This window comes from Hippoglossus stenolepis, chromosome 5 (genome assembly GCF_022539355.2).
Source record: "Hippoglossus stenolepis isolate QCI-W04-F060 chromosome 5, HSTE1.2, whole genome shotgun sequence".
Classification (NCBI taxonomy): domain Eukaryota; kingdom Metazoa; phylum Chordata; class Actinopteri; order Pleuronectiformes; family Pleuronectidae; genus Hippoglossus; species Hippoglossus stenolepis.
The window spans coordinates 25,512,909-25,536,272 of NC_061487.1; the positions used below are offsets into that span (position 1 = coordinate 25,512,909).

General features: G+C 43.7%; 1 protein-coding gene across 1 annotated transcript in view; it reads left to right on the forward strand.

The window, feature by feature from the left end:
- Positions 1-23,364, forward strand: part of hydin (HYDIN axonemal central pair apparatus protein) — a 57,247-nt gene that overhangs the window by 22,067 nt on the left and 11,816 nt on the right. Inside the window, exons 19-65 of the mRNA XM_047339794.1 lie at positions 1,712-1,950; positions 2,232-2,529; positions 2,617-2,760; positions 2,885-3,028; positions 3,733-3,825; positions 4,004-4,224; positions 7,070-7,199; positions 7,516-7,725; positions 9,001-9,228; positions 9,335-9,509; positions 10,228-10,314; positions 10,755-10,932; positions 11,704-11,840; positions 12,165-12,292; positions 12,419-12,532; positions 12,997-13,077; positions 13,273-13,422; positions 13,507-13,746; positions 14,040-14,169; positions 14,298-14,459; positions 14,575-14,739; positions 14,841-15,022; positions 15,134-15,208; positions 15,463-15,646; positions 15,751-15,892; positions 16,036-16,192; positions 16,275-16,371; positions 16,532-16,629; positions 16,716-16,838; positions 16,940-16,973; positions 17,073-17,176; positions 17,345-17,506; positions 18,169-18,366; positions 18,460-18,654; positions 18,781-19,001; positions 19,082-19,264; positions 19,364-19,483; positions 19,574-19,733; positions 19,824-19,996; positions 20,230-20,428; positions 20,711-20,804; positions 20,954-21,047; positions 21,128-21,296; positions 21,670-21,752; positions 21,974-22,129; positions 22,454-22,535; positions 23,091-23,295. Coding sequence (XP_047195750.1) covers positions 1,712-1,950; positions 2,232-2,529; positions 2,617-2,760; positions 2,885-3,028; positions 3,733-3,825; positions 4,004-4,224; positions 7,070-7,199; positions 7,516-7,725; positions 9,001-9,228; positions 9,335-9,509; positions 10,228-10,314; positions 10,755-10,932; positions 11,704-11,840; positions 12,165-12,292; positions 12,419-12,532; positions 12,997-13,077; positions 13,273-13,422; positions 13,507-13,746; positions 14,040-14,169; positions 14,298-14,459; positions 14,575-14,739; positions 14,841-15,022; positions 15,134-15,208; positions 15,463-15,646; positions 15,751-15,892; positions 16,036-16,192; positions 16,275-16,371; positions 16,532-16,629; positions 16,716-16,838; positions 16,940-16,973; positions 17,073-17,176; positions 17,345-17,506; positions 18,169-18,366; positions 18,460-18,654; positions 18,781-19,001; positions 19,082-19,264; positions 19,364-19,483; positions 19,574-19,733; positions 19,824-19,996; positions 20,230-20,428; positions 20,711-20,804; positions 20,954-21,047; positions 21,128-21,296; positions 21,670-21,752; positions 21,974-22,129; positions 22,454-22,535; positions 23,091-23,295 — 7,144 coding nt within the window. The remainder of the gene's footprint in view (positions 1-1,711; positions 1,951-2,231; positions 2,530-2,616; positions 2,761-2,884; positions 3,029-3,732; positions 3,826-4,003; positions 4,225-7,069; positions 7,200-7,515; positions 7,726-9,000; positions 9,229-9,334; positions 9,510-10,227; positions 10,315-10,754; positions 10,933-11,703; positions 11,841-12,164; positions 12,293-12,418; positions 12,533-12,996; positions 13,078-13,272; positions 13,423-13,506; positions 13,747-14,039; positions 14,170-14,297; positions 14,460-14,574; positions 14,740-14,840; positions 15,023-15,133; positions 15,209-15,462; positions 15,647-15,750; positions 15,893-16,035; positions 16,193-16,274; positions 16,372-16,531; positions 16,630-16,715; positions 16,839-16,939; positions 16,974-17,072; positions 17,177-17,344; positions 17,507-18,168; positions 18,367-18,459; positions 18,655-18,780; positions 19,002-19,081; positions 19,265-19,363; positions 19,484-19,573; positions 19,734-19,823; positions 19,997-20,229; positions 20,429-20,710; positions 20,805-20,953; positions 21,048-21,127; positions 21,297-21,669; positions 21,753-21,973; positions 22,130-22,453; positions 22,536-23,090; positions 23,296-23,364) is intronic.

Here is a 23,364-nt window from a genome sequence, read left to right on the forward strand (position 1 = left end):
AAGATCGCAGGGGGGCTGCGGAAAGGTTTCCACACTTCCTCGTTATCTCTGTGAAAAACTTTGACTCCATCCCCAGAATGAGGCTTTTATTAATTATCTCATCACAAATATCTTGACAATATTCCAGCACCACAGTTTGCAGTTTGAGTAGAAAACCCTTCACCTAACACATAATCAGACTCTTTAGTGTTATTGTCAGTTGTCAGATATGAAGAGAGATAGAGTGTTAGAAATAGAATTTATAACAGAACATACATACATGACGTGGAAGCTGTTTTCTGCACTTCCATGAAAAAGGGATGCGTTTGAAATTCAGACATCATTTTTGTCTGTTTTTGCCATCAACCAGAAACACGAGCCTGAGTGTTGTTCACATAACAATATATTGAACGAGTCGTGCTGTATAATATTTGACAGACACATTGGCTGCAGCATCAATGCAGGATTTATGCAGTGTGATGTTTCGTTGATAGTTGTAGAGCAAAGCCCAGAACCCGTCTTGACTTTTGCTGCACACGAAAGCGATCGATTGTAATAAAGCTGTGGGATGCTGCCGATCTGATGTGATTATTGAGATTCCAGTCGTCCTGCGCCGCTCTCCAGGGAGTCGACCTCCTGCTCTTACGGCTCTTCAGACTCTACCCACCCCTTTAGCACGGTTGACCCTGGTATCGACCCACCCCAGGTTGGCTTCCACTGCCTCCTCCAGCCGATCATAAACGCTGAGAAAGTGATCCGTGACTCTCAAAGTCAACTGCTGGTCACGTTCTGCCTGTTTGTTTGAGGCTTTTTAACACAAATACTTTGTTTCCTTGGACTTTCCTCCAACACAGATGTGGATCAAAATCTTTCTACTTCCCTCGTCCAGTATTAGTTTCAGTACGACAACACAAATGCCCATTGCAGTGTTTGAGTGACGACATATTCGCCCGCTGACCAGCAATCTATTGTGTTGTCCTACAGGCAGTGAAAGTGCCTCGGCTTCATTGCATCTGTAGGAAGCTTATTCTCCAAATCCCAATTAAATGTTTATGTTCTCGCCATCCATCAACAGAGATGCTGTGCAGAACATTGATTGTGATCTCGATTGGTCAGATACAGTACAGCGAGCACAGTGAAAGGCCATCTGCTCTGCGGAAAGACTGGAGAGGAACATTAGATTTAAATCTGTTTGTTCATTACACTGGATTTTATTCAAATAAATGCAATCGAACAGTCCACCGAGCTGGGGAATATGGAGCTTGTCCTGCCGCAGTCCCTTTTAATGCTTATGTCAGAATGTAGATGGGAAACAATTATTTTTAAACTGTTCATGTATTACTGCTTTTGTACTTTACTACAGCACATATATCATACTTTCCATTATCATTATCACAGTAAGGAGATATTCAGTCTTATGTAAGTCAGGCAGGGAGCCACTGCTCTGCTCTTATCTCTACGAGCTTGTGCCGCACTGAGAGGTTGATGCGATTATGCAGCTACATGATATACACATCTGTCTTTCCGGTTCCATCTGTAGCATAGGTCTCAGTGGCCTGTGGAGAACAGTTAGAGGAGAGTGCCCCCACAAGGGAGATCTTTTCATGCATCACATTTCAGCCTTGGAAGTGGGGCTGCTGTAGGTGTTACTACGCCCATGTCTCCATTCTGCAGATCCACCCATCGGCAGACATCCCATAGTCGCAACACCTCTTTGTTTTTGTTTCCTCAGAGCCGTGGGAAGTCCTTCTGGCGTGTGGAGCCCAGCGAAGGTGAAGTACCACCTAACAGCCAGCTGGAGCTTTGCGTAGTTGCACACCTGAGGGACACAATCGAGTTCCAGGACAGAATGGAAGTGTCCATCCAGCACGGTCAAACGCTCAAGGTCCCTCTGTCTGCCACAGGCACCGGCACCACAATTGTCAGTGACAGGCCTTTTGCCCCAATCCTTGACTTAGGGACACGCTTCAGGTAAAAGAGGTTTCAACCATGAGTCTAATTATGACTTAAAGCAACACTATGCAACTTTTATACCTTAAAAAAGCAGCTTCAAAATAAGTTTGATGGTTGAGTGACTGTGAATATGGAGAATGTTTTCAGACATGGCCCACATTCTGCCCAACAGGCTGCAGAGGGCGCTGTTGCTCAGTAAAAGTTACATGGTGTTCCTTTAATATCAATGATGTAATGATTTAGAATTGAAAGTGTTTACCTCACAACTTGCTTCATGTCCTTGGTGTCCTCTGTATTAGCCATGAGCCATGCCAGTACCACTTCAAGCTGACCAACCAAGGCCAACGGGTTCACCGGATGTACTGGGGGACTGATGGCAACCCGCCCCAGACGAAAACCCGCAGGTGGAACAACTTGTCTGGTCGACCCGTCCTGCCCCCCATCTCGGACCCCAAGAAGAAGGATGTCCAGAAGCGTGGATCTCTACTCTCCTGTCACAGAGACAAGCCAGTGTTCAGCCTCATGCCTTCTCGGGTGGAGCTTTTCCCAGGCTGCTCGGCTGATATGGTGCTGACGGGATCCTCAGACTCAAACAAGGTAACACAGTGTGCAGTTTGCAGGCTCAATTGAATAAACTCAAGTTGTTGCAGTGGATGTACAGCACGTGTGTTAATGTCTTTCAAGGTTGTACAGGAGCGTCTGCTGTGCAAAGCCATCGTGGGTCAGCAGGGTTCTTACGAGCTGCTCATGTCTGTAGATGTCACCTGTCGCTTTGTTGCTCCGGTGCTCGGCTTCTCCTCCAAGCAGCTGAACTTCTACATCGAGAAGGTGAGTCCAAGGATCACTTTTTAATTAATATGAAATCGAATGACTGGTAAGTGTAGGTGCTGTAGGGTCGTGTCTTTATATAACTGGATTAAACACAGAAGCAATGTGTGTTTATGTCTCACAGGTTCCAGGAAACGACCTAAGGCCCCTGTATGAGAAACTGGTCTTGAAGAACGTGTCGTCTCTGAATCTGTCCATGAAGCTCTCTCTTGTGGCTCCATTCTCTCTGTGTGACGCCCCCGGAGCACATAGCTCAGCTTCCACTAAGGTACACACACTGCTCTTCTCTGTGTTTGAGGAACAAAGCTCCAGATTTGGCTGCTCAGTGTAGATCACATGTTTAAAGACCCACCAATCAGTTTCAGAGGGATTGTAACAGATTACTTTAAAAATAGTAAGTAAGCACTTTATAAAATTCGCTAATGTTAATGTAAAGTTATATTTATTTTATTGTAGCTAAGTAATTGAGTAAATATACATTTCTTTAAAAAGAGAAAGAAAGATTGCACATTGAAGCAGCTTATTTAGGTGCAGTGATCTTGTGTATATTTTTATTTTTAACTCCATCTCCTTCTCTTTCCTTTCACGACGTTATATTCATTTTCTACCTCATTCAAATGCCCTTGCTTTTAAAGTCATGTGATATCTGAGGCATGAAAGTTTTATTGGAATCCACAATTGGAATTCACATTAAAAAGCCTGTGGCAGATCTCAGAACGAAGCTAAAGAGGAGCAGGGTATTTTGATAAGACCAGGTCCCGTGGCAGGATTACATTAAACGTCTAATTAAATAGTGGGGGGGATTTTAAAAGGGTCGTGAACTCTTCCCTTGGAAGTCATCAGATAAAATCATGATTTAATGATTCTTTTAATCGAGCGAGCAAGTCCACACCCGCATTGTGTGAACACTGGTCTTAAATCCAGTTGATTCGTTAACCCACTGGTTTTAACTGGTGTCATGCCTTTGTCCAGTCCATGGTCTTAGGTGACGGGAAACAGGCTGACCTGTGGGTGTCCTTCCATCCAGATTGCTGTCAAGATCGGGTGTCACGAGTCGTGGAGGAGGTAACAGTGATGCATCTTGTAAAAATTATCCATGTAATGCTTTGCTTTTTCATCTGCTGCCTTATTATATTCTCCTGAGAGCATAATGACATATTGCATGTGGCAGTAGTTCCCAACCTGGGTTAAATTTTTTTATTTCTATTCTTCAAAAACTCCACAAATTCCCCATTTCCCCCAGTTCCTTGAGGTGCAGTACGAGGGACACCCACAGCAGGACCTGGTGGAGCTGCACGCTGAAGTCCACTTCCCCAACCTGCACTTCTCCTCCACCACAGTGGACTTTGGCTGCGTGCTCAACCACTCAGAGACTCAAAGAAGAATCACAATCACCAACTGCTCCAAGCTGCCTGTGTCCTACCGCTGGGCCTTCCTGGAGAACCAGAATCACTGCACCCTCAGGTGTGTAGACTGAAAAAGTACTTTTTTCATTTGATTCATTATCAACAGTAGTAAGTGGTGTATAGCTGCATGCCGTATAACATACAATATTAGATTAGCAAAGATGACATCTTCACCGTGGATGTGCGTAGCTGCTCCTGGGTCAGAAAGCCTCCTCGGGGTCAACACACTATAGGGAGGCTAAGGAATATGAAAATAGATTGAGGTAAACATCAAAGTGATATCAAAGGATAATACAGACAGTGACTTAAAAGTAGCGTGTATATACTGCTGGTTATGACCTGGCAAGTAGAGGGAATACTTGGTATTTAATTTGACCGAAATTTGGCGCAATAGGTGAAATCTGGGTCATTAAACAGCCTTAAACACACAGGAGAAGTGATGTACCAGGACAGATTCATTTCATGCCTCCGCTAGTGGCTGCAGGCATTATGTTTTCAGGGTGTCCGTCCATCTGTCTCTTGTGAACACGGTGTCTCGAGAGCGCCTCAAAGGAATTTCTTCTTTGCCACATGAACACAAAGCTTTGTTTTTTCCACGAATGTGTCTGAAGAACTCCTTTAGAGAGAATCTTTTCTAATTTTGCACAAATGTTCTCTATGGTCAAATGTTCAAGCTCAGGGTGGATTCACTTATTGAGTTTCTTGGCCTCTTGAACATGATATCTTACATCTGCCTTTCAGGAATTTGTTCAGAATTGTACCAGTTTTCACTTGAACTGGTGAATATAAGGTTTAAATAGCAAAGTAGCATAAGAAAACTGGACAAATGTGTATTTCTTTTAAGGTTTCTCCCTGAGGTGATGTGATTTTGTTTACAATCATTTTATCCATGGAACATTTAGATTCTTTTATTACTTGCATGCACTGTAAAACATTAAGGCTTCTTTAGTTAAACAGCAGAACAAACACAAGATTTAGAGACAGGAGCAGAATGAATCCCCAACTAATATTAAACTGTCTTTTGGGAGAAGTTAGTTCCGTAGCTACACATTAAACTCTCTGAATCGAAAGCCCGGGGAAGACAAATCTCCTGATTGTGTTCTCTACAAACGTTACAGTATGCCTCTCTGCAGCCTTTGCTTCGACTCCCCCCGCCCTTGAAACGGACCGTGAATACTATAGTAGTCTGCTTGTCCGTGGCCTTGAACCAACTACCTGCTACAGCTCTACAAGATTTATCGCCCTCCATCGCCTTTTCCTCCTCCCGCTCTCTTTCATCTATCGGCATTCTTCCGCTCTGCACCTCTCCCTCTCTTAATCTCAGGATTTTACATCACCTATTTATCTTTATTTTTTTATTTTCCTCCCTCGTCTCCCCTGCTTCTTCTGCTCTCTGACTAATCCTTCTCTCCTCTCCTCTCCTCTTACGTTGTGACCTTTCCTAACAATCTGTCTCACAGGCCATCTGGCTAATTAAATGGAGACCTCACTGTGCACACTCTCCCTCTCTTAAGTCTCTCTTTCTTGCTCACAGAACCTGCACTATCTTGCCATGTTAAGCTAATTACATCCCTATCAGTAATTACACCACTGCCTTTTTAGCAGAGGGATATTTTAATAGAGCAAACTCTTTCCTGTCTTCCTGTCCTAATGAGAGGAGAAGAAGACATCATCATCAACTCTCATCCTTGCTTCCCATTGTTCCTTTTTTTCCTGACAATCTGCTGCAAGTGAGATGTTTGTGGCTCAGTGGGCTTTGATGAGTTTTACTGGGGCTGAACGTTGGAAAACACAGCCACAGTCACACGAAGGAAAGAACAGATAAGACAGAGAGAGAGAGAGAGAGAGAGAGAGAGAGAGAGAGAGAGAGAGAGAGAGAGAGAGAGAGAGAGAGAGAGAGAGAGAGAGATGAGAATGTCAGTGTACGCTATTTCTGTTTTTGCGCTGAGCTCTTACAGAGTCATCATCTGCTGTCTCACCATCTGTTCCTCTGTCCGCACCAGTGGGTTTTAAACAATTTCTTAAGAGGACCCACATTTTTAAAAGCCTCCTTTTTTCCCGCATGGGGCCAAATGTTTTTCATGGGCTTGGACAAACTCCGAACCCCCAAAGGAAGACGTTGACCCACAGAATTTATTCACCCTCACATCTCCCACTGCAACACCTACTAATTTATGATTCCAGAGGCCAGACCAGTTCATCCCTTATAATAACATTCATCACAGATTTGACCATACAACAGTGCCCCCTGCTGGCTGCGTCACCACCATTCACTCATGCTGACACACCAAAAGTGAAGTATTCTTGGGCCGACGACTGTGTGTACGCACTTGAATGTTGCTTCATATGTATGCACACACACACACACACACACACACACACACACACACACACACACTAGCAGCAAAGCGTAGCCAGCATTCAGTGATTTGATATAGAACTTGACCAGTCCAGCTTTGAGATGGCTTCACTCACTAAATCTCTTTCATTCTCTTCCATGTTTATTCAGCACTTCGCTGCAATCTATCCTGACCTGTTTCCTGCTACTTGCCTATTAAAATTCCTCTTAATTATAGAACACTCTGTTTAATTAACTTGATGGATACACCCAATCTGATCCCATAGGGAGGGCGAGAGTAGAACAGACAGAGAAAATGAGAGTCGGAGTTCTGTGGGGTAAAAGAGTTCCTTCGGCACTTGGGTATTATAATACTGTGTGTGTTGATGATATATTGGATATACAATAGACTGTAATATAAATGCATAACTTGGTTGCAAGGATTTCTGTGTAGATACGTCATTCTGAAGCTTTCATCTGCCCATTTTCATGAAGCCAGAACAATTCACATTTTGGGGACTGCTTTTTACAATATTGTAAAAACATCATTCTTTCACTATCTTAGAGAGATGCCAGAAGAAGAGAATGTGACTGAAGATGGGGGAACACATCCTCCTCCCTCTTTAGTTCCCCTGAACCCCAGGACTGGTGTGGATGAGCAGAACAGGACTCACAGCCCTGTGCTGGTGGAACAGGTAGGCAACTGTGCACATGTGAAGATCTCAGGATTTCCAGTTTGTCTGGTGGGTGAAGGGGTCAGACAACAGGCTTGTCTGTGTGCTGCACTGCTGATCCTGCTCATGCTGCATCCATTCACATTAAACAGTTCTTCACAATATCGCCTTCAAGGAATTTCTTCAAATTTGGTACAAACGTTCAGTTGGACTCACAGAAGAAGTGAATACAATATGATGTCCAAGGACCCTGGTGTTGTTACAGATATACAAATAAAAAAAACAGAGAATCAATCCTGTGTATGTTTTATTAATGTTGTTCTTGTTGTCTCCGTAGGTTTTTGACGTCTTGCCGGTGCACGGTCGCCTGCAGCCTGGAGACCAGCAGCTCGTGGAATGGTCTTTCTATGGCCACACACACATCAGCAGAGAGGTGACAGCCCTGTGCCACGTGGAGGAGGGGCCGGCATATGAAATCAAACTCAGAGGAGAAGCGTCAGTAATCAGCTACAGCCTTGACTTCACCCACGTCAACTTGGGTGTGCAGGTACGTCCCATCCACAGGTTCAGGTCCACAGGCTCCTTTAGCCTGAGTTCACCTCTCAGGTCTCAGGCTGCTCATGTCAGGGAAAAACTCTATAAACACTTTATTTTTTAAAATACTTATTTTTGTGTTGATTTGCCTCTGCGTCGTCTTGTTATCCTGTTTTTTTCTTGTCCTTCTTCCTTTGCCATCTGTGTGCTCACCCATGTGTGACACATGATATCTCAAACAAAACTAATGAGATTTCTTTTTTGTGCAAAACCTCAGGGAACGATGCAAACTGCCATATTCAAACTGACACTCACACGCCTGAGGAGAGTGTTTTGTTTGTGACTTTGCATGACGACACGTTTGCAGCATCACTGCCGATTGTTTCCTGATAATTTCCTTTTTGTTTTGACCAACGAAAACAATCTCACTCTTCCCTGCTTTCACTTTTTTGTTTTCTATTATCAGAAAATCGAACGCTGAGCGACAAACTGTAGGAGACGTGCAGATACACATTTAAAGACACAATAACTCTGCTGAGACTTTTAACCTCAATGTTTTCACACTAAAAAGACTGACGAGACAAATCACATTAACTTTGAATGTCACTGTGCAGTTTTTCCACAGTTTGATCTGCACTTCCCTCTTTATGTATTCAGACCATCCACACCAGTTTATCATTGATATTCAAAACAAGACGTATTGATTTTTTATTCGGTTGAAATGAGCAATTCAGCAGAAGATTTCTCTGACCTTCCTGTCGGTTCAGCTCTATTCTCTCCAGCTTTCTTTTTGCTCTTGCTTTCTCCTTCTCTTGTTCTCTGATGTCCTGAAGCTGTTGGTGTTTATTGACTTTGGGATTTGTGTCCTCCTTGAGTCGGGTTGTTACCTTTTTGTCATTCCTCGTGTTTTTTTGTCTCATTTCTAGTTTTATTTTGAAACTCTTCTGGTCTCGTGGTCTCGTCTATTTCCTGCTTCCTGGATTACCTGCAGCCTGATGTGTCACACCTGTCTCCCCTCCCTTTAGCCTTGTGTGTACATCCTGTTTGTCAGCTCATCTTGTAACTTCGAGTACTACTGCGTTCTAGCATCCTTATAGTTTACCTTCTACGTGTATTGTGCGTTTTTTCTTTTGGTTGTTTTCATACTTGACAGTTACCCTAAACTATAAGTGTGTCACCTTTACAAGCCATTCACTCCACCTGAAAACACTGCGTGAAGTAGTTTCCCCCAAAGTTTACTTTTGAATTTAAAGTCTGTCACATCTCAGTCTCCCTCTTTTCCTTCCAGCTTTTTGATCACGTAGGGGAAGCTGAGGTGACCCTTCGGAATACTGGCAAGGTGGGCTTCGAATTCAACATCACACACCCACAAAAGGAGGAGGAGCAGGAGGAGGAGACAGCAGGACCGCGGAAGGCCCCAGGAGAGGAGGAGCAACAACAAGATGCAAAAGACAATGGAGAAAATGAAGAGCTGCAGAAAGTCAGACCTGGTCAGCCCATGGTCGTCCCAGCCTTGGTAATTTCAGATAATCTTAATTTCAGTTATGGAGGGTTCAATCATTATGCATGGAGGGATTTGACCTGTGTGTGTGTGTGTGTGTGTGTCTGTGTGTGTGTGTCAGGGTCACGTCGATGCTGGCGCCGAGCAGCGCCTGCGTGTGCTCTACCTCCCCGGCGCCCCGGAGGTTTTTGAGAAGCGGCTCCAGCTGAACGTGGCGTTCCTTCCAGCTCAGGACATCACCGTGACTGGAGAGGGAGTGTTCCCAAGGATCAGCCTGGACTTACCTCGAAACCTGTGTACGCAGAGACACACACTCCTACACACAGATATGACTGAATCCTCACCCAACAAGCCAAGGGGATTCGATTTTACAGCAATATACTTCTTTTAGTCAGAGTCTTAAAGTGTATCTGCAACAGCCAACAAAAAGATAAATTGTATATTAGTTTCTTCTGTTTGCCCAAGTGCAATTATCATGTCAGGTGATGTTAAACCCTGTGAACAATGTCAGGAGTTCTTGTCTGAGCACGGGAATGGACAAACTTCGTCAAGCTAATAGATGTAAACACAAGGCGCCGACCACACAGTGTAATAGGTTATCGATTCACATAAGGAAAAAGAATCAGCTCCTGAACAGAGCTGTTCTTCGACAACAGATTTTAGCCCCAAAGTGCTGCAGCTAATCCATGTTTCACCCAAAATGTTGCAGATGATGGACAGACATAACCAATGATCAAATTTCCTTGCAAACAAATATTGACGATTTGTCTCCAGTCTCAGCCGTCAATCATGACATTTGACTTTGTTTTCATCGCATTAATTAACTAATTAAAACACGACTTTTTTCCTTAGACAATATCTCATTCACAAACATGGAGGATGCAGGGTCTATGACTTTTACTGCAGCCAGCCACAAGGGGGCCGTACAGATGATTTGGCTTCATTTTTAGTGGAACTGTCATGTCATCCATCTTTATCTACAGTCTGCGGTGTGACACTTTGATTCTCTTGCAGCAGACGAGTGCTACAGGGACGTGGTGCAACAGGCCCGAACAACTGTGGAGGCGAATGGGGTCTCGGCAAATGGTGAAGGATCGGCCACAGAGGTTAAGAAGTTTTATTTTTAATCTCGAATTTAGATTTTTAAGCATATTCTCTAATATAAAGCTTTCAAACTCATTTGTGGTGATGTACAGTCCAGTTAGTGTGTGAGGGAACAAGCAGTGAGGCAATGAGGAAACTAGGTTTTTATTTACCCACAGAAATACAAAACTATATATAAACCAAGAATTGAATAACTAGGCCAATAAAAGAGGTCAACAAAAGGTAACTATACTCAATATGACAAGTGAAGACTGTGTTAACTCACCCAAAACTCCCAGGTCTATAAAGGAGCAGAATCTGTTGCAGCTGTCGAAATAAATCTGAATATCATACTTGAATATAACAACACTGTTAAAGAAAACTGAATTACAGTTATCATTTACTACATTATGTTAAAAATATATATGACAATGCTTGTCAGACTGTTTATTGCTTATGTAACTTCGATGTTTCCCTTCTTCTGTCTCCCTCCTTCACTCTTGTCCAGTATGAAGAGCTGCTTCACCTGGAGGTCGAGAGAGCACTGGTCAAAGGAAACGCTGTCGCCGCGACTGCCAGCTTCCTGGAGCTCAGGTGCTCGGAGAGCTCCTTTAGGAAGTGTCACAAACTTAGCAAGTAGGAACAGACACACACACACACACACACACACACACACACACACACACACACACACACACACACACACACACACACACACACACACACACACACACACACACACACAGGTTTAACAGATGGGCCATTTGGTGGACTGGGTGAGAACAGTGTGAAACTGTGTTATCGATTTCAAAGGGTCTTGGTTAATGAGAGATATCTGGATTGTTTTTACTCTGTGGTGCTTGTGGATTGGTGGAAGTCCTGGAGTGACTCACAGCACAATGTGTGATCCGCTGCTCCACAGACGTAAACTGCCAATTGTGACATATTCAGTAAAGTTGTCAGGTTGAAGTTCAAGGCTACAACAGAGAAACTGAAACTTTTTTTTATTTTTTTAAATACACATACAAGAACAAAATCCATCATTTAAAGGAACAAACAATAAATTTTAACACCATAGTTTATTTATCTCCAAATTTAAAAAAAACTAACTTGAACATTACTGCAAATATTAAAATAAAACTCTAAAACACAAAGGTTGGCTGCTATCCAGTAACTGAATAAAGATCACCCCCCCCCCCTAAAATACTTTTATTTAATCCAGATCATTATGCTTGAAAAGATCTTTGCAGTTTTTCTTGAGAAAACCCCCAACATTTTAAAGAAAGTAAAATAAATCCATGGATCTGCTCCAAAAGTTAATGGGTTTTTCACTGACCCCCATTCCACCAACATAACTTAACATAACCTGATTTATCTCCCCACTCCTGCTTCTCTCCGCTCCCCCAGGTTCCTGCTGCCAGAGTACCTTCTGGATTTTGGTCACGTGATTCCCAGGAAAGTCCTCAGTCACATTGTGAATGTCACCAACGCTGGATCAGTGCCTGTGTCGTTCCAGGCCAATCACAAACCGCTCGCTGACACAGGTAACACAAGACACGTCCGAATGTCTCGTAGCGTTTTCAGTTCTCTGTCTCTGTTTGTTATTGAACGTGATATCTGAGTATTAGTGTATCACAATTATGCAGAATGTGAGACTGGTATTTAAAGATGTTGCATTTCTGCTGAGCACTAGTTTAAAAATGAGTTCTATTTAAGTTTTCTGTCTCTTACTCCTTTCATGTTAACTTGTGTATAGTCACAGTTGTATTTTTCTTCTGACTCTTCCACATTGCATCTTTTATTATTATATTTTATTACAATGCGTAACAGATAAAAAACGAGTTATGATTGTGTTGTTGTTCCCTCAGGTTTCAGTGCTGAGTTTGAACGGGTGAAGAATCTGCCCTGTGCTGAGACTCAGACCTTCACAGTTAAATTTGATCCTCGAGGAGCCAAACAGCAGCTGGGACACATCAGGGTTGTCATGCCGATCCAGGTACACACGACAACATTACACAAACATGTTCACTACATGTGCATGTATTTTTAAATAACCCTGACTCCATTTATAGTCAGTATCATTGTGACTGTGTTCTTAAGGTGGTTATTTGGGGTTCTACAGGTTGCAGGAGGTCCGATGGTGCAGGTGCGGCTGAGTGCAGTGGTGAACGTGCCGGGAGTTACTGTTTCCACGGATTCACTCCAGTTCGACACTTTACAGTGTGGCATGTGTCAGGTAACAGAGAATCATAAAACGTGCTAAATTTGTATAGCTACACACATGCACATTTATTTTTCATTGTGTTACCAATGTGCAGTAGAAAGAGTACAAATCCTGTGTAGAGCTCAAACGTACTGAGTGTGTTCACGGCTCACTAATGAGGATCATTACTGAGAGACCAGTATGCCGCCTGCTGTGGTGACATCTTGCGCTTGTTCCCTGCAAAAGCAGGTTAAGTTAATTATTTTCAAGGACTTTTCTTACAAAGCTCAAACACAGGAAGAGCTGCAACTTTGTTGTGGTTATAAATAATGTGGTCAAACTATAATGAATGATTTCATGCTGAAGTAGCAAGAAGGCCATGTTTCGTATCCTGAAACAAATGAAGTAAAAAACTATTTGCTGTAACCAAACAGACATGAGAGGGAACTGGGGCCGTGGTTAAAAACCTCCTGAATCTAATGTTTCACAACTTTCAGATCAAGACAATACAGCTGGTTAATCCTGAGTCTGTGCCCTGCGACTGGAGCGTGGCTGAGCACGTGAAGCCTTTTCCAAAGGTATAGTAACAAGTAACTATAACATAAACGTTTTTTTTCTGTTTTTCTGTAAAGTAAAATAAAAGTTAAATAATATCTATCTTTTTAAGGCTCATTTTGGCTTTTTCTTATCAGTCACCTGATAAATCCGGCTCTAATACAAATATAAAATCATCAGAGTGACACCTTCGTTCTTCTGTTCTTTCTGTCACTCAGGTTGACAAGTTCCTGCCTCTTCATGTGCGTAAGAAAGTCTGGCAGGCGCAGCGACCACCTCCGCCGGTGTTTGAGATGATTCCCTCCTCCGGCGTGCTGGCCCCTGGTAAACGAGTCAACGTCCAGATAAAGTTCAGGCCTACTGAAAGGGTAAGCAGCCTGGTTGGCTTTAGAATTCTGTTCAATGTAGTTTTACAAAATAAAGGCAATGACCTTCTGTATATGTCTGTGCAGCATGCGTACCACCGGCAGCTAGTGGTCCGCGTGGCTGAGAACACGGAGCCGGTGTTCATCGCAGCCCAGGGTCAGGCTGAGGAGCCACAACTTGAGTTCTGCCCGTCGGTGCTGGAGCTGGGACCTTGTCTGCCTGCGACCACTGACGTAGAGTCTGAGGTCATCGTCAGAAACCCCTGCTCGTTTCCCATTGAGTTCTACTCTCTGGACTTCGACACACAGTATCTGGAGGAAGAGAAGGTAACCGTGGGGGAAAAGGGGCAAAAATTAAAAAGTCTGTTTAATATAACTTTCCAGTTGCAACTCAAACATGAGCCACAATTTTTACCTTTCACTTTTTCATTCCCTCTTGGAGACAAACAAAAGATGAGCTGCACTATTTACCGAACACTCCACTTGCTTTTTCTTTTCTCCTCACGTGGCCCCTCGTATAATCATCAACCTTTTACTTTTCTCTCACTCTCTCTTTCTGTGTTCTGCCCTCCTGGTGCGTCTCTCCCCTCTCCTGCCCTCTCTTACGTCATCCAACTCAGATCCTGCGTCTGATGCAAGGTTACGAAGAGAACAACACATTGCTGCTGCCGCCCAGAGTCCCTGGAGAAAGTCTTCCCAGAGAACTGCTCGACTACTACAAGGAGCATTGCTCCCAGCTGAAAGAAGATGGTAGATTCATCGACAAGCATTGAAATCATATACTTGCATATTCAATCAGTGCATGATCTAATCTAACCTGATCTACCTGAAGGCAGGTGTCTTTAATTATTTGTATTTTGTGCATTCAATCATTTCAGAGATGCCCACGGAGGCAAGTGGTGGGAAAGTGGGAGAGCTAGAAATGAACCCCGTCTCCAGAGCGATCGCCCGCCACAAGTGTGATGACATGTCACCGGAGGGTCTGGCTGCACGCGACTGCAGAGGCATTGCGATTATTGTGTATGGAGCTCCACAGACAGGTGAAAACAACACACTTCCCATTGGGAAAAATAAAAACACGAACTGCTGTAGTCAGTTAAGTGGATTATGTATGAGTCTGCATATTGAAGTTGTCTGTATATCCTGTTTTTCCAGGTGGGAGCAACACAGCGGCTGCTCTGGCTCATCACTATGGAGCTGCATGTGTCAGTGTTGATGCAGTGGTTACAGATGTGCTGACTCATGGCACTTCACCTGTTAGCTTGATGGCAAGACAAGTCCATGACAGCGCTGCTGCCGAGTACGCTAGGAAAGAGGCTGGTACGTATAATGTACTGTGAAATTCCGGGAGTTGCTGAAGACTAGAAGTTAGATGAGTGGCTCTTTTGCAGAAGGTAAAAATAAATGTATCCACCTTCCAGCTCAGATAACAGATGGAACCCAAGAACCAGGACCTGGAGAACATCATGAAGACTCAGACCCGGGTCAAGACTCAGCTCCAGCTTCACTGCAACTTGTTCCAAAAGCAAATGAGGAAGGCTGCAGTGGAAACGGCAGCAAGAAACCTCAGGAGACTGAAAAACCATACGATTCCCTTTGCCTGGTACAGTTTATTACTTTATTGATTTGTTACATATATAAATTGAATATACTCTAATATTATAAATAAAATGAAATGTAATTAACCATTTCCTTTGGTGTAATGTTACTTCAGGGAGGAGATGTGACCACACTCAGGAGTCTCTTACCTGATCATCTACTGGTTGATATCCTGGTGGAGAGACTTCAGGTAAGACACGTCAGAAAGACGGCAGCAGAAGTTTATACATTATATTGTTGTAGAACGTTGTGTTACACATCAGAAAAAAGCTACAAAATAAAGCGACAGGGGCCTTGTGTCACGGGACCTTACATGTTGTGTAGTACAGCTAAGACCCACTCTAAAGCACTTGAAATCCATCAGTACAACTTTACAGGGATTTCACTGTGTCTCATGTTTCCTCTCTCGTCTGGTCCTTGCTGTGTGTGTTGCTGTGATAACAGTCAAAAGACTGTCACCGCGGGGTCGTGATCGACGACCTGAATTCTGTGTACTGTCAATCTGCGGCGAGCACGCTGCCAGTCGTCCTCAAGGCCCTGAAAAACAGCAAACACATCTACGTGGTCAATTTGTTTGACTCCTTTGATGCCAGGACGGCACGGGACAGAGCGCAGAGAGAAGCTGAAGGTAACAAAAAAAACATGCACCAGAACACAAGTTAGTCAGAGTCTTATTTCTATTCAAGAAGGTTTATGATACCATATGTGCAACTGTCTGTGTGGCTCCTTCAGAGGCTCTGCAGAAGGAGACAGCGGAGAGGGAGGAGCAGTGGTTGCTGGAGCTGGATGAGGAGGAGTATGACGCTCTGCCAGAGGAGCAGAAAGAATTTCTTAGACAGCAACATAAAGAGAAAGTCCAACAGCAGACACTCAGGTACTGGAAGATGCACAGACAACTGCTTATTCTAATCCTAAAATGATCCCAGCATATACAGTATTTTATTTGATTTAATTCTGAATATTTTCAACCATTAAAATAATTGTGTGTTCTTATGTGTGTGTGTGTCTGTTTCTAAGGGAGTTTGAGCAAATTGCGAAAGAGGAGGAAGAAAAGATGCAGCAGGAGGAGCTGCACAGGCTGAGAGAAGAAGAGTTGAAGAAGAAGGGTAAAAAGGGTGGAAAGAAAGATACTAAAGAAAGTTCGAGGAGGAAGAGCGTGCTGGAAGGAAAGCAGGTAAATAACCACACACAAATACACAATAAGTCAGTCTCACAATCAGTGACCATGGAATTGATTTGTTTCATTTCCTCTCCAGTCCATGGATTCATCGAATAAACGGAGCTTACCCACCTCCAACAACTCTAAAGAATCCCTAGTGGACACAAAAGAGCAGCAACATAAATTAAATGAAGGTACAAGAGACATTTCTGTTTTTTTTGTGTGAAAATAGAAACCGAATAGTTTTTCACACCCTGGCAAGAGAAAACTTTGAATCATATAAAGTAAATGATAGTGTATAGACTGTAATCTGATTACTTAGTTGATGATGACACATGTTTCTCTTGGCTTCAGGTTCTCAAAACAAAGAGGCCGATGAGTCACAAAAGCAGACGGAAGAAAACAAACAGTTACACGCAGATCAAACCACGGATAAGACGGAGAGAGAAGAGGTAGGTTTGAAGACAGTGGCACATTAAACGACTTCTTTATATGTTATTCTACGTAGTGTACAATGGAACTTGTGTTTGGATCTCAGACTGTGGAAACTGCAGAGATGAAGACGCTGAGAGAAGAAAAAGATGTGACGAAAAGCAAAAAGAGTGGAGACAGAGATATCAAAGAAGGGTCAGGGAGGAAGGGTCCACCTGGTGGAAAGGAGGTCTGTGCATTCATGACTCTGGGATGTCTCTCATGTGTAAACACACTAAAGCTCTTTGCCAAACAGTGATATTTATTAACCTTTGTATTTTTCTTCTCCAGTCGACAGCTGCACAGGATGCCTCTAAAGAATCCCGTAAGAAACACGTTAATGCAGAACATGCGTAGAAAATAGGACACACGATACGAATACACACTCTCATGAACAAATACTAAAACTCTTCTTCTAACTCAGCCTATCAAGGCAAAGAGGGGGACCAATCACCCAAGAAGACAGAAGAAGCCAAGGGATTACCTGGAGAGACGCTTCAGCCTGGGGACGAGCTGGAGGGAGAAGTGGTGGGTTTGATAATAATATTATTAAAATATTATTTTTGATGTATAAAGTCACATGTAATAAAGTTAAATCTGCATAAAAAATACACAGTGATACAATCACCACACCTACACTCGGACTCTATAACCGTCTTTGTGTTGTTTCCAATCCACCTTTGCTGCCCTCTCCAGTCTGTGGTGTCTGAGCTGCAGTCTCAGTTCATTGCGTATGAGCAGAGTCGAGTGCAGGTGGAGCACATCCTGAAGCACTGGGACCAGGCCCGGGGCTTGTTGCTGGTCTCGCTCATCCGTGAACCTCTACCAGTGCCAGAGGATCCGCCGGCTGACAAACAGGTTAGTCCAGTGATTCCCAAAAAAACACCAAGAAAGTTGCTTTTCACTGATGGTGTGGTTGTCGTCAGTTAATCTGTAGCTGCCCAAAAAAAAAGGATTAGTAACTTTTAGAAATTTAAATGTTCACCTGGACTCACGGATGAACTTATCAGAACGTGGGGGGGTCAAAGGTCAAGCTCCCTGTGACCTCACAAAACACGTCTTTTGAACTCAACATCTCAGGAACACCTTGAGGGAATTTCTTCAGATTTGGTACAAACCTTCGCTTGGACGTAAAGAGGAACTGATTGTCAAAGGTCAATGTCGCTGTGAGCTCATGTTCTTGTGAACGTGATGTATCCTGATTCGAATTTGAAGGTCAAGGTCACAGTGAGCCCTTGAACAAAATCAAGAGCTCGAGTCTGCCTCTGGGAATTTCTTCAAAGTTTGATCAGTTGTCACTTGGACTCAAAGATGAACTGATTAGATTTCAGTGGACAAAGGTTAAAGGTCACAGTGACCTCATGAATCTGGAGGTAAACAACTGCCACAAATTATTTCTCGGTCCCTACATACCAAACTGTGTAAATTGTACTACTTCTATTAATTGTACTCAACTAGAATTAATAGGGAGGAAAATGCTAGTACAGGATTCCTCATTGATCATCGCGCTGTGTCCACAGAGTCCTTTTGGCAAAAGGAGCAAGAAAGCCGGCAGCAAGACGATGTCTCCGCTGCCTACGACGGCAGAAGCAGACAAGGAAGGAGACAAGTTGCCTCATCCGGTCATCATCCCTCACATTGTGCTCAACGTAACGGAGAAAGACCATCCCAGTGCCACAGAGCTGCTCAGAGGCAGCAGCCTGCCTCCACTGGATGAGGTCGGTTTAACATTTATTTTTATCTCTTGGACTTTTTTTGTAAATGTATCATCATTCCCTAAACGGTGTCCTTCTCTCCTTTGGTGTCCTCAGGTGTTGGATAATATGGGGGTGGGACCCAGCGGCCCACCCATCTCGCCTCCCGTCACCTTCTCGGTTGTTCCTTTCCCCGAAAACAGGGAGCAAACAAACGGTCCACTCACCTGTGAGCATTTCACCTTCCTGCTTCCTTCAATGCCGGACAAACATGGTGAAGAGACCAGAGAGTCAGAGGAGGATTCTATAAAGGTAAAGACAATGTCATACACGGAATCAAGCAAAGAATTATATCAATTAAAAAATCAACAGTACAAACAGATTTGAACATGATTTTTAAGTCAAAATTGTGTATTTGTGTGTTTGTGCCCAATAAAGGAAGAGGCAGCTGTATCTAAAATTCGCCGCAAGGGCAGCGGTAAGGAGATCGCAGTACCAAAGGAGAAGGATAAAAAAAGCAGAGAGAGTCAGAGGAGCAAGAGCCGAACTACAACCAAGAAAAAACCACCGACCCGCTCGCCTACGCTCAATACCACAACGGCTGAGGGCAGTGAACCAGACCATCACCAAGAAATCTTAGAGCTGAAACGCAGTCAGAGGTAAGGAAACACACACATCACCGCGACACATTGGGTTTTAGCTTTTGCTTATTGTTAGTAATTGCGTCTTTGTGTTGCAGCCTGACAACGTTTCGCTGGGTCGTACCAGCCAACGGGGAAGTGCTTCTGAAGATCTGGTTCTACTCCGAGTCCCTGGGGAGGTTTGAGCAGACCTTTAACTTTGAGCTCCTGGGATCCCAGAGACACTACCAGCTCCCCTGCAGAGGAATTGGCATGTTTCCCTCCATCTGCACAGACTACACGTCAGTCGACACACTCTAACCAGACTTAATGACAAACACTGACATAACTTTGACTGCACAAACGGAGGACTTAAAATGATCATATGTGGTTTCCCCCAGGACTCTGTTTGCTCTCAGTAATAAGGTGCCACAAATGGAAGAAGGCGTCCAGAAGAGCTATGTTGTCAAACCTGGATATTTTGAGTTTGGGCCACTGCTTTGTAGCAAGACTAGAGACAGGTGAGAGACAGAGCGATGCCAAACAAAGGCCTTGTGTGCTTGTATGGTTCTTTGCTTTCGTATTTACAGTTTCGGCATTTGTGTGTGTAGATACAAGGAAAACAGGTACCCAGAGAACACGGAGAAGTTGGTGATTCATAACAACTCAGGTCTGGAGGTTGAGGTCGAGTTCCAGTTCCAACAAGACAAACATGCCAGTACGTTTCTGCTGGACCCTCCAACCATGACTCTCCAACCAGACCAGACGCAGGTACCGTGGCACCGTCTACCATCGCCCATCGACTGAATACTGATGACTGTAAAAACACTAATACACGTGAATATTCTGCTGACCTGTTAGGAGTTGACAGTGTGGGCCTACCCGACGAAGGTGGCACAGATGAATGACAGCGTCATCTGCTGTATGAAGGACAATCCAGAGCCTTTCATCATCAACTTCTCGTGTCGCGGCGTCCGACCAGAGCTGGAGCTGGAGAGCAGACATATGCACTTTGACAGAGTTCTGCTGCACAGGTACCGACATTTGTAAAACTAATTCAGGAAAGGCAAATTGAAAAAAAGAGTGTTTTTCATCAATGACTTGATAGGTGATTTTCACAAAGCCCTACAGAGTAAGAAGCGGCATGATAAAGTGTATGCCCATTACTGTGATAGCAGTGATTACTTTCAAATTCTCGTTTAAATTAAACTGTCTGTCCCTCTTGTGTTTCTCTGATTAACCTCCCCTCTCCCGTCCCTCCCTCCAGGCGAATCAGCCGTAACGTGACACTACGTAATAAGACATGTCTGCCTGTATCCTGGAGACTGCAGGGTGTGGAGGAGTTGGGGGATGAGTTCAGTGTGCCACAGGATCAGGGCATCATCTCAGCCAACTCCTCTTTCCCCCTGAGCTTACACTTCAGGGCCAAGAAGCCACTGCACATCAAGAAGACCTTGCGTTTGGAGGTGAGGTCGACAGTTCAGGAATGCAAAGTGAAAATATCACTTAAAATCGATGATTGATCTTTTAATCAAGATCCATGAATTATTTCCTGGAATATTGGAGAAATTGTCCCAAAAGGCCCTATGTCACGATGTTAAAAAAAAGTTCTAGATCCAAGGTCAAATTTGTTATTTCTTGGCCTCTTGCCCATCCTCCCACCAAGTTTCATGGAAATCCATTGAGCGTATGTATGTCACAGTGTGTACGTACATACGGTAGCTTACAGCTTGTGTGTTTTGTTTCAGGTGTCGGACGTTGAGAAGGTTGTCGGCATCTTACACACTGAAAACATACTGATCACAGCTGAAGCCTATGATGTAGCTCTGGACATCTCACCAGGTAGAAACTGTCACAGCGCACACGTACATTTTACTCCTCGTGGTCCTGTTGGAAGGTGACGGCGTTCAACACTGACCGACCAAGCTGCAGCCCTGATGTCATAGTAACGGAAATTAATCATACACTGTATTCTCCTGTTTCTGTGAAAGATGGATGTCTAGACTATGGAATCGTTCGAGCCTTTGAAGAGAATAAACTCCCTCTTAAGATGAAAAACCAAGGAAAATATGAGATCTCTTACAGGTGAGTGAAAACCACATGTCAAGGTGATGCCTTGTGGTTCAGTTCCACATGAGGTGAACTTTGTGACTGTTTTGTTCTAGGTTCATGTTTCAGCAGACGGAACCGAACCAGCCAGCCCTAGACTCCATTTTCACCGCGTCCCCCCAGTGTGGCAGTCTGATGCCCCACGAGAAGGCCACAGCAGTTCAGATCCTCCTCAAACCCAAAAGTGAACTCCAACTCAGAGATCAACCTATCCTGTCTTGCCAGGTCTGAGCCGTACACCGGGCTTACCCGTCACAAAGCTGTGGGCTCAACTGAAGTCAAAGTGGAATGGAAAATGATTTTCTAACCTTATTAGCACGTTTTTGGGATCATATCTTTTTGATTGGACTTTTGATTTGTCCGATTCCTCCCTATTTGTTCATAAAAGGCAGAAGCTAAGTCGCGACAGCACAACATACTTCACCAGTTAGACCAAAATGTTTTCATCCCAGAAGCAGACGCGTTTAGATTTTTCGAGATTTAAAGTTTTGTCTTGAAGTGAACTTTGACTGGATTATCTTCATCATATTAAGTTGAAACACTGATGAAACTGAATGATGTGATTGAGAGACGAGACTAACCGACTTCTTTTCTGCAGTTGATTGAACCCACCAGTGGGAATGGAGGCGAAACCATAGCATTCTTGACCATCAAGGTTTCATTCCAGTCTGTCTTCTCCAGGTTAATGCTTGATTCATTCTGTCATGTTAAATATAATATGTTTTAGTAATTAAGAAATGATATCACAATAGATTCTGATTTCAAATCGTGTTGTACCCCTTTAAAGCATTTTCTGATGAATTATCATTTTGCACCATTTCACATCAGCAATCTGCGAGATTCCTCATTTGATTCACAGCCTTCGCACAAATTGCGATGAATTTACTTTTGTTCTTCTTCAGGTACAAGATCACACCCGTGTGCGACATCAACTTCGGTCCACTGGCCTACGGCTGCAAGAAAACCCTGAGCTTTACTATCGAGAACAACGGAATCTTTGATACCCGTTACAGCATCTGCCGTTCGGGCGCAGTCTCTTCTCTAACAGGGAGGCCGGGGTAGGAGAACACACACATGTACAGTATACACAGACACACAAGGGCTAACACTCAGAATGGGACGGTAACTTGTCAAAATGTGTTTAAGAATGTGAGGGCCAACAACTGATTAGGGCCTATAACTGTGTGTCATTCCAGTCCTACTCTCGCACCCAGTTTTCTGTCTCTCCCTCACTGTGCATGAAAATACCCCCAAACTGACAAATTCCACTCAAGTCTCACTCGTGATGAAACCGTCCATGTCCTTGTCCAATCATTTAAAAACCAGTTTCCATGAAGATGTTCAAACCAGACTGTGTTTTGTGTCCTGCTCTTCTTCCTCAGGGTCCCAGAGAAGAAGGAGAACGTTACAGGGAGGCCCAAAGTGAGAAACGAGTCCTCCCAGAAAGACATGACATCTGTGCAGGTGAGAGACAGTTTGTGACTTTTGAGTGTGGAACTCGGTGGCTGAACAGAAACATGGGAAACAAATTAAATAAAGTTAGTCTCTTTAGTTACTGTCAGCCGTTCTAATTTAAGCAGGGGTTTTTTTTAGTGAAGAAATAACCTCTGTGAAAACAGATGAAAGTCAAGTCTGTGGTTGTTTGTATTGTTTCTCACTTCATTGCTGCCAACTAATAATAATAACAATAAAGTTACAGTCAGTATAATGGAATATTTCTACAGTGGCAATGATAAATGTAGTAACTCTTAGTTTGACACTGACTTATTAACTGAATCCAAGTTGACCAGATCATTTTGGAATTGCCTAATACAGTTATGGTGGTTGCACATAAGTCACTCATTGCCATCTTAACAGTAATATTAAATTATATCAAATTAACACAACTTAGTTAATTGTTGACATGACTGTATCAAGTAAATTCAGTAAATAATTGTTTTGAGTGTTTCCACAACCTCTCCTCATTTGTCTGATGCATCTTTCCTCCCTTCCTCTGACGCCCTCATGCGTCCCCTCCAGAATCGCCTCACGTTGGGGGTCTTCTCGGTGTCTCCCTGCGTAGGGATCCTGCAGCCAGAGTCTCACCAGGTGGTGTCGGTGGATTGTGCAGCTGACCAGCTGGGCAACTGGAACCAGGGTTTGCTCATTGACGTCAGTGACCGTGACCCCTCAGACCAGCCTGAGGGCATTCCATACAGACTGCTGGCTAAAGTCTGCAAGCCCGGTAGGAGCCGCTGATCTGATTCTGTCTCATCTGATTGTTTAACACGGTTGTGGCTTGTTTCCAAAGGGC